This window comes from Calonectris borealis, chromosome 17 (assembly GCF_964195595.1).
Source record: "Calonectris borealis chromosome 17, bCalBor7.hap1.2, whole genome shotgun sequence".
Classification (NCBI taxonomy): Eukaryota; Metazoa; Chordata; class Aves; order Procellariiformes; family Procellariidae; genus Calonectris; species Calonectris borealis.
Window position 1 is genome coordinate 2395250 of NC_134328.1, and position 10670 is coordinate 2405919.

General features: G+C 41.4%; 1 protein-coding gene across 1 annotated transcript; it reads right to left on the reverse strand.

Annotated features, from left to right (window-relative positions):
- Window positions 1-326: 326 nt before the first annotated feature.
- ASIP (agouti signaling protein) lies at window positions 327-9064 on the reverse strand. The gene is made up of 3 exons (XM_075166079.1): window positions 8884-9064; window positions 3117-3178; window positions 327-1443 (listed from the first exon to the last, which is right to left on the reverse strand). Exons 1-3 carry the CDS (start codon window positions 9062-9064, stop codon window positions 1267-1269), a joined length of 420 nt encoding a protein of 139 aa, XP_075022180.1. The 3' UTR covers window positions 327-1266.
- Window positions 9065-10670: the final 1606 nt, after the last annotated feature.

The window sequence follows — 10670 nt, forward strand, 5'->3', positions numbered from 1 at the left end:
CTAAGCCCGTTGTAATGTATTATTCTTCCTTCTCATGCTCTTTTTATCATAACTGAATAGCTTACAGATTCCAGAGCCAGGATATCTGGTTAAAAGACATACTTATGTACATTTAAAAGAATTCAAGCTTGCATCATATATGGCAGCGGATGTATTTTATAAAAGATAAGGAACACAATGACATCCTGTCATCATTTGGGCTCTTTCTTAGATTAATCTCTGTCATCTAGATATATCTCTAAGATGAACAAACATTTCTGTCAGCATCTGGCCTATGTTTTGAGCTCTGGGCTTTGGATTGATTATTAGAAGAAGACGACGTTCATATGGCTTGAGCCCCTTTAGAGTATCATCTGTATCATCTTTGCCTGCCTGGAAGATTTTTGTAGCCCTCAGCCGTGCCTAGAAATAAATCAGTAAAGAAATTTCCTCTCAATTAGACCTGCACAGAGCATTAGAAAATTCAGGATTGGGATTAGAAATTCATCGTTAGAAAAATCTGATTGTGAAAGCTAGAGAGCGTTGGTAGGGACACCAGTGCAGTCATCTAGCGGGCAGGTGGAGTGAACACAGAAGATGTGGTTCTAGCCCTGGGAGTGCACGTGGCTCCTGTGGTCACTGGCGATAGCAGCGGGACGAAGGGAAAATACTAAAATCAAGAAAAGCCCATAGAAAAAAAAAGTGTACAGGAGTGGGGGACAGCAACATTGTAGATACAGAACAGAGGAGGTGAAAAGCAAGAGCTCGAGTCTGGCAGATGAAGAGTCTTCAGTGCTGGGGACAGCTTCTGGCTCTGCTCCCTCCTTGCTCTCCTGTGACCTACCACATTTCTCCGGGTAGTTTAACCAAGAAGGGGTTTCCTCCTGTGCCATCTCAGATAACTCAAGATTAAGGCAAAGAGCCTCAAGAACAAGAGAAAGACGTCTTCTAGACGCCCGTTTGCTGCTGCCTTGAGCTTCATCCATACCTTCAGAGCTCTTTCTGAGCTTTTAAGGGTTGATACAGCATTTGATAATTTTTTTTTCCCTGCAGTCACTGCTTGCATGCAGCACATGGAGATTGCCACCTAAATTCCCTGAAAAAAATATCCTGCTTATGATAGCATTCACCCCGTAAAATTTAATGGACAATTTTTTTTAAGAGGGGCAAATCCAAGCTGCCAGCTTCAAAACTCTCTACTTTGGTTGCTGTACACATGGGGCAGTTTGAAATATACATTTGAGAAGCTAATGAAAGACAGAAGCCTTATTGTGTTCCTGGTTTGGCTTAGCACTTCGGGTTGAACATTAGACATTGGCAGATAGTCTGAAAAATTCGACATTTGCACAAAGCACAGTAGTTACAACATGAATTCAAGTGTGGTTTGCAGGTTTTGAAGTTTGGCACACAGTCAGCAGCTGGTGTGGGCCTTGGTTTCGGAGATATCTTCAGTTCAGCTTTTTTCTAGAAGAAAAAACATGAAAATTCATATAAACATAAAATGACTATGGGTCAGAATAAAGCGTAGGTGCAAAGAAAGTGAACTGTGGGAACTTCTGGCTTGAGATGAGTAGGAGGTTGCTAGCAGTGAGACCTATATTAGGAGCAATATAGAGATGTGGTGGGACTGGTTCATGGGAAATGCTGGCTGGAGACCAACCTACCGAGCAAAATGGTAAACCTCATGAGCCCCGTATTTTGGGCAATTAGAAATATGACTGGATAGAGCATTGGAAAATGCTCTGTAGGGAAGAATGTGGCAGCGGTAAAGAAAGGGATGCAAGAATCTGCAAAGACGACAACGTTATCAGTAAAACAAAGTAAGGAATTAGTCTTGGATCCCCAAACTTTTCACGTGAAAGAGTGAAACCTCCCTGGCAATCTGTGGGGCTGGTACCCACTTTGTCTCCTGAGCTGCGAGGCTGAGAGAGAGGGAGGTGACTTGGCAATGCTCTACCTCGCATGGTTTGTTCGTCAAGCTGCCTTTGGAGCTTGGTAATCCTTTGTGCACCAGATTTGTCCATGGGAATCCTTAACTGCAGACACAGGTGAGTGAGCTGAAAAAGATCTCTCAGCCTACCCAAGGAGCGCTGCTTCTCTGTCTGTGATTTGGAAAGGTGGAAGGCTTTGGGTTGATCAGCCTGTGCCTGGGACCTGGGAAAGATCTCTGGAGCCCTCCAGTTACAGGCACCCTATGTACTTTTTTAGCTTGGTGGTTTCTTAGGAGTTTCAGTTTTAAGGTAAAATGTTCTATGGTCTCTAAGTGCCTTAGGACCTTTTAAGCCAAAATACTTTGACAAAGTTTGATTGCAAGAATGTCCTGCTTTGAGCTGATGTCCGGAGGCCCCTTTCAACCTGGGTCATCCTGCGAATTTAGGAAGTGTTTTAAGGAAAGTTAACGACACAAGACATCAATTAGAAAGGAAAAGAAGGAGCTCTAAATGTTTCTGCTTGTAGCAATGACTGGTTTGGCTATAAATGGCTAACATGACATATTAAAAATAAAGTAAAAATGCTATTTTCTACTCTTCTAGACAATCTTTAAAATATAGGAGTCCAGCCCGTGTAATACTTCACATTCGAGACCTATGGGTAACATCACATTAAGGAAATCTATCAGTCTGAATCTACTGATCTGATAAAAGTACTCGTTAACATTTTCAACCAAATACCAACTTCTTTGTATGCCTCTCTTAATTTTTTGTCACCTGCAGTTAAAAATCAGCAGATAGTGAGTTTGTGCCCCTGGGCTGCAGGGCCTGTACAGTTAACCTGCACGGTGTGACTGAGAATGAAACCTCTTTATGGCAGATGCCTAAATAATTTAATAAATACTTAAACCAGCTCAAGGTTAAAGTACCTTTTGCATAAGAGATGACTGTGAAAAACAAAAGCAAAATCAAAACCAACAAACCCCCCCAAACCCAAACAATAGCCTCTAACTAATGTAAGATCACAGTTTTCATTCCACCATTAATGTTTTGCATCTGTTTTTACAGTATTTGGAGCTTCAAACGGTATGTAAATTATTTAAATCAGGGAATGGCTGTAAAAGCCTTGCAGATGAATGCACTGAGGAAAACTACAGAAGTAATAAACCGTTCTAATTCAACAGTGTTCTCTGAACAGGCACCCACCTTGGAAGATTTCTTGTTCTCTGCCTCTTTCCTGCTCACTTTCTGGGATCTTTTAGTTAAATCTTCAAAGAGAATAGCACAACATAATATTAAATCAATTTTACAGCACATATTATTTCATTGAGATGCTTAATACTATTTTTGTGCGAGAGAAGGCAGATAACCTGCATTGCACCTCATCACCGCATGTTTTGCGGTGAAGATGTTCATCTCTAGGAGCCATCCTCACTTACACGTAGCGTGAGTTGAACTCGTGCCGTCGCTGTTGCTCGTGTGAAGCAGAAAAGCGCTGATGTTTGTATTTTAGGAAGGCTTTTTTACACATTGGTTGGCCAGATGCGAACAAGGAAAATAATTTCAGAGAAATGAAATGAAAGGTCTCTGTGTAAAAGATGGGGGTACTTATGCACATTAGTCACATGAACAAAAATAGGAAAAAACTTTAGAATTCCATATTTTTTTCTGTAAAAAGTGGTGTTACCTGCATAATTTTGGCTGGAATTAACAAGCGTGTGCTGGTTTTCACAAGCAAAAAACTCTTTGCTGATTTGGCATGAACTCTTCATCTGTATGATGCCACCTTTCATTCTTCAGTTCTTTGTTCCTTTTTCACCTACCATCTTGTTTTACAAAACGTTACTTGCAAAGGTGTTTTGTTAATGTGCCTGTAGCTTTGAAAGGTTTGTGAATATTTGTAGAGTTGAATCTTGGATCTGGTAAATTTAGGGGGGGGAGTTAATGATGTAACTTTTTTTTTCTTTAGATCAAATCACTAGTATTTGTGAACTGGCTCATGTTATCCTTTGAGGGCTAATAGCATTTACAGCAGTTGTTGTTATCATATCAGCTCTAATGCTATTTATTACTATATATAAACTCCATGACTAAGACTTGTCTTGGCATCTAACACAGCAAAACTGTTAAAGTGTGAGACACTTCCCAGCTCACTAATCTGTTATGGTATTTTTGATACCTTAATTGTTTGTGTGTGAGGTTTGTAATAAACACTACCTGTACGTAGTGAATGATTGGGATAAAAAATTTACATACGCCCACTGATGAATAGTGGCTCCTTGTCTATTCCAGTATTTGCTATCCACATCTTTTAAAATATTTAATAATTGCCAGGATTTACAGAATTACAGAATGAAGAATACATATTTTGGGCTGTTTTGGGGGGTTTCATTTATTATCCTTGCATCATTATAGTTAGGGTTATACATCTCTAAGAAACAGTGGGAGGAAAAACTATACTTCAAGCATGTAAAGATATTGTCACTTAACATGAGCATGTCTTAAAAAAGGCATTGCACTAACTGGGATTAGTGGTTTAGATCCGCTTCTAGCTGGCAGATTATGTTGACTTTGTTATGCCGCCCTTTGAAACATTCTGATGGTAACCAAGATGCTTATAATCCATTTAATTCCACGTTAATTTAACTTTCTATACAATTTAACTTTCTTTACAATGGCACAGGATTTTCTGGATTGCTTTGCCTATAAAATTGTTTTGATAACATTCAGTTAAAGGGTATATGATGTCATTAAACAGAGATTTAAACGTTGGTATGATGTAAATGTGCTTTTTTTCAAGAAATTTGGTAAAGAAGAAAATGATGCCCAGTGGAGAGATGAGGGGGAAATGTAGAGATGCTTTTTTTGACAGATGAGTGCTGTAATTGTCTCTTCTATAGTTCCTCTGCGTTAGGTAAAACACCTGCTTTTCTCAACTGGCCTCTAATCTCACATTCCTCATGCTCTACCTACTATGTTTTCAACTGCCCAACTGACCAGCTCCTTACAAATCTCGTCTGTGACAATAGGGGAAAATGTAATACAGGCTTGTGAAAATATTGATAACACGCACCTCTAACCCCTGTTGATACAACTGTGATTTGAAGTACTATAAAAAGCATGCATTAATTAGATGATTGCATGTTTTACTAGTTGATGCTAGCAAATCCTCTGCTTACCTTTTAAGATGTGATTCAACGCCAGCCTCAGGTTTTATGGAATTTGAGCCAGACATATCATCTTTCGATACCATGAGCACTATGATTGATTGACAGGTGTGTAAACAGCTGATTGCAAATGAGTTTTATTACTCAAGTATGGCTACAGCAACATTTAAAAACTGAGCTGTAACACGAACGCCTTCATCTCTGTTCTGTGTAGCCAACAGGAAGGAACAGGACTTGGTATAAGAAAATGTCACTGAGATAGGAAGCTCTATCCAAAATGTTTAAATCAAGCTGACAAGAAATTTTTCTGTTAGCTTATACAAAAATAGATTATATGTATCAGCGTGACAAATTATAACTCATAAATCATAAAGAAATTGACAGTATTAGGAGGGGAGACGAGGCTGTAGTTATTTAAACACTCTCTTAATAATTGCTCTAAATTAATTGTTTCTGTGGTGGAGATGGGAAAGACCAGCCTCTCAGCCTTTAGCCATGACACTGTTGTTATAATAAATATTATCACGTGCGGCTTCATCCTCGCCCCCGAGCGTTGCAGGGGTTTTGCTGGGGCTGCAGGCAGAGGAGCAGTGGCAGCGCTGGAGGAGCCACCTCTGCGCCTGCCCTTCCAGCTTCTGTCTGGCTGGTTTCTCCAGCTGCTTTCCCCTGTTTGCATTAGACCTGTTTCCATCCTCTGCAGGACTGTCTCCAAGGCAGTCTCTCTCCCTCTCGCAACAATTCCCAGTCATTTCAGCACCCAGCGCCGTGAAGGGCACGGCTCCGTTTCTTCATCCAGCTGCTGCGCGATGCACAGAATCCAGCAAAAACCAGGGGAAAAGGATGGGCTTCCAGTTACGTCTCACAATTCGCCGGAGTGAGGCAGGTGACGTTATTCCCAGCTCACTTCAGTGAAAATGATGAGATCTGCTGTCATCCTCCTGCTCTCGGCGGGAGGTATCAGCAGGGCTGGAAGGTCCCTTGGTCTGGTATCGTGAACCCCAAAACAACGTCAGTGCGTGTCCTTTCTCCTGCACCTTCTTCCTCCACCCATTTCAAAGGTGGCTACGAACTTTCAAACGCTCTTCACATGCCATGCATTAATGCATGCTTTCAATTAATTTATATTTATTTTATCAGGTTATAATTCAATTATTTTAGTTAATAAGTGATAATGTGGCACTGGTTGTCTGAAATAAAACCCAGAAAGGTTTGAGCATGTGCCATTTCAACTACAAAATCAACTATTTCAAAACTTAGGTCAGATTCAATGGAATGAGAAAAAGAAGAATGATTTATTTCAGTTTTATTACTCACTTTGGATTTTTTCAATTTTCTTTAGGTGTGGGGTAGTGGAGGATCAGACTGGCCTCTCGCCTTTGAACAAGTGGGCTGCAGAAAGGCCTTGGGGTACCTCTGGACATGCCTCGTGCCCCAGGAAAGTGAGTGCAGCCCTGGCCAATGGTGTTACAGTGGGGTTTGCATCTGTATTTTCCTTTTTGGAATAGTCAGCCAAGACAAGCGGACTATGGAAGAGCTGAGTGTTATGCCAGGATCTGCTCTTTTGATTTGTTCTTGCATTTTCAGTGTCAAATGTTCATTCTGTTTGTTGCACGTAGGAGAAGAACGAGTGTAAAGGTGAGCTGGAGGTTATGCTGTTTGCTTAGATTCAGCCCCTTACTCTGCTGTGGATTTCTTTTCTTACCTCAGCTAATTGCTTCATCTCTCTGTTGACTATAAAATGGGAAAGCAGCGCAGCCGGGCTTCACCATGGAGTGGTGAGGATACATGGATGCTCTTCTCCTGCCGGAGGAGGTGTCTCTTGCAGACAACCCAATGGGGCAGAGAGGGAGGAAGGGTTTTTGTGAGGCATTGCAGAACCATCCAAAGCAAAAAGACCTGAGAGCATTAGGGCATTTTTGCTATCTTGGATGTCTGTTGGCAAACCAATATGGCATGACATAGCCTATCTGCCATGTTTAAGGCATGGGCACGTTCTTACGAGAAGATACATAAATCAGCTGAAGGGAATGTATTTTATATCTGTGATTTTAACTGGAATAAAAAAATTATTGGAAGTATGAGACTGAAGGCATCTAGGATCACAAAAGCCATGCAATTATATGGCTTGAGAGGCTGCAAAACAGCACAAACTTTAATAAACTTGCAGTTAAACAACCTTGAGTTAACTCGGGATTCAGAGATTCAGATTTCATTGGAAATGCATTACGGGGCAACTGTTTCTCCTTAAAGAAATGTTGTCCTGAGCAAGAATGCAGTGAAAATACAGGAAACAAGGTAAGAAACCAACCTGCTTTAAGCAAACCAGCCCTGCCGAGGAGGACTTGGGGGTACTGGTGGACGAAAAGCTGGACATGAGCCGGCAATGTGCGCTCGCAGCCCAGAAGGCCAACCGTATCCTGGGCTGCATCACCAGCAGCGTGGCCAGCAGGGCGAGGGAGGGGATTCTGCCCCTCTGCTCTGCTCTGGTGAGACCCCCCTGCAGTGCTGCGTCCAGCTCGGGGGTCCTCAGCACAGGAGAGACATGGACCTGTTGGAGCGGGTCCAGAAGAGGGCCACCAAAATGATCAGGGGGATGGAACGCCTCTGCTATGAAGAAAAGCCGACAGAGTTGGAGTTGTTCAGCCTGGAGAAGGCTCCGGTGAGACCTTATTGCAGCCTTTCAGTGCTTAAAGGGGACTTATAAGAAAGATGGGGACAGACTTTTTAGCAGGGCTTGTGGACAAGGGCTAATGGTTTTAAACTAAAAGAGGGTAGATTTAGACTAGCTATAAGGAAGAAATTTTTTACAGTGAGGGTGGTGAAACCCTGGCACAGGTTGCCCAGAGAGGTGGTAGATGCCCCATCCCTGGGATCATTCAAGGTCAGGTTGGACGGGGCTCTGAGCAACCTGATCTGGTTGAAGATGACCCTGCCCATGGCAGGGGGGTTGGACTAGATGACCTTGAAAGGTCCCTTCCAGCCTAAACCATTCTATTGTAAGCAAAAGTCCTAAAAGCCTGTAGAAAGGAGCTAAACAAGAAAAGCTTTATTTTTAGAATTATTAAAATTTTGACACAGTTATGAATGACATACTGCAGCTAATTATCCCCAAATGCCTGCAAGTTTCTTGAAAGAAAAAAGGCTTAAATTGGCTTAAATTACATTGAAAGAGTTAGGGCAGATACTAGGAAATATTTTGTGAAGAAAAGAGTTAAGCATTGCCCTGACAAGGTTCTTCCCTAACAGGACAGGTGGTCACCTGCCAGGAACGGTGGGGACATAGCTGGTTCTGTCTTGGATAAATAGATGACCTCTGACTGTCCCTTGCAGTGCTCTTTTCTTCCCCCGGTTAAAGATCACTTGGCACACAGGTAAATTGAGGTTATATGAATACCTTAGAGAACTGAGTTCTCTGCCACAAGAGCAGATCCTAAAAAAATAAAAGTTATGTTCACTTCTCCTATTTGCACTAGACTTTCAAAGGAAGATTAATGCCCATATTAACAGAAAAACACTTCTCTTCAATATAAAAAGACTTACAGTATGACAGGACCTGAAGTGAAATCTGAAACTAAAATAAGTTGTCTGATTTTTTTTTTTTTTTTTTCCCCACTCTAAACTGTGGTTTGCCACATTGCCGTTCTTGGATGCTGTGGCTGCATTGCCACTGCAGTTCTGCATACTACTAAGGCATTTGAATGAAATTGCAATGTTGCAGTAAGCTATCAGAATAATCCATATTAATCGACAATTGTATTTTCTGCAAATCTTTGTTAATTTGGCACCGAATGGCCGATTTTACTAACCTACTATTGAGATGGGTGGGAGGTCTTGGAGATTCATTTTGTTGCTCCTCGACACGTTGCATTCTGTCTTTTCTTCAATTACCATATAAGAAGTGGCAGCTCTGAGCAAACTGTAGCAGAGCAACAGGCTTAGGAAAAGGTTCTTACTTTCCATCCTGGTGAGGAAAAATTCCGTTGTCATGAAAACCAAAGTCGGTCAAAACCTGCACGTAGAAGAGACACAAGGATACAAATCTCAGCAATGGTGTTCTGTCATGTTGTGCAGCTTTAGCGACACACCTTTGACAATTCTTTTATTTCCAGCACTTTGCCTCTGGTACTGGAATACCTAAGATTGCAGTTGTCCGAGTGGAAAAATGCTATCTCAAATACAACTCTCTTAGATGATCTTGTTTTCTTTTTTCCTGATTCTTTTCTCAAAAGATTTATTTTCCCAAAAGCTGTAAGTGAATTCTCCCCACTGAGTTTTACAGTGTTGTTTATTGTATGACCAAGGTGAGAAGAACATCTGCTGTCACTTTTGACCAGCTTAATCACATTTTTCCCAGAAAATCTTATTTACAAATTTGTGCTAGAAAACCTAGAAAAATGATGATAATTTATAAAAACACAAATTATGTTTCCTATTAGTTTTCTCCATTTCAAAATAAATAATGAAGAAATGTCTTGTTTTATTATACCCTGATGTGGCTGCTCTGATCCCATAGTGAATCATAGCCATAACTCATGCAAATTATAGAAGACCCAGTGCTGTGAAGTATTTATGGGCCTTAGGGTTTAGTATGTACTTAAGAACTTCTAAGATGTAACAAAGTCTATGTGATTTGAGCATACTTATGGAGAAACCCGAGCTTTGCAGAATGTGGCCATACACCCTGGAAGAAAGCCACTGGCCCTGGCCAACCTCTGCGTGATGCAGTGCAGGGTACACAGAGCGTATCACCATCCTGGTCTCCTTTTCTTGTAGATTCTTAACACTGTTGACGTTCACAGTTGATTTTTATTTCCATGTGCATTAGTTTTATGCTGTGTCAGAGTTATGGGAGTCTTCCCCCAGGGGCACTGCCAGCCTCCAGGTTTATGGGTAGCTGCCTCTAATGGAAAGCAACCAGTAGCAGTAAAAAGAGGGAGTGAAACCGAATGTTTTGAGCGATTAGTCTGCTTGTAATGACTTAATTATTAGAAAGTTAAAAGATGAAGAGTTTCTGCATTGGAAGAGCTTCAATCTAATCACTGCTGCTAAACTGAGTCTATATTACACTTGCTTTTATAGCCTCCACTGACCCACTCTTCCTTGTGAGATGTCGAATATTATGCCTCTAATTCCAAGTGCTTGGGTTCATTTCTATAATAGTCTGTTCTACAGGCCATGCTCATGTAACAAATCAGTGCTGTGTACATCGACGCTGCTTCCATTGCTGGATATAGCTGTGCCATGAGGATATGCACCCAGATCTAGTCGGACTCCATTAGGATTTGCAGGGGCACACGTGCTGGATCCTTTGTGATTTAAACATCTGCATGAGCTGCCACAGAAATAGATAAATCTGAGCTTGGAGTTTTACAGCAGGGGGATTAACCTATGGGGAACTGAGTGCTGCCGTCTCTGTATTTCAAATGATATGCAGCTGGTGTGGTTCAGAGCTGGTATGAAAGTTGAGACCCAAGCTGGATCATAGTCGTGACTGTGGATAGACGTATCCTTTGAATGAGTTGATTAAAATTTTGTAATAGGAGATGGGAGGAGTCTTTAATTTGATCACAAATCACCTACTAGAGGAGAAAGT

Excerpts from the sequence above, each read along its gene's own strand:
- ASIP (XM_075166079.1), bottom strand. The coding sequence starts at position 9,064 with ATGACAACGGAATTTTTCCTCACCAGGATGGAAAGTAAGAACCTTTTC. Across the intron at positions 3,179-8,883 it reads CCCACCCATCTCAATAGTAG|ATTTAACTAAAAGATCCCAG; the intron begins GTTAGTAAAATC and ends TTCTCTTTGAAG. Across the intron at positions 1,444-3,116 it reads AGAACAAGAAATCTTCCAAG|AAAAAAGCTGAACTGAAGAT; the intron begins GTGGGTGCCTGT and ends TTTTTCTTCTAG.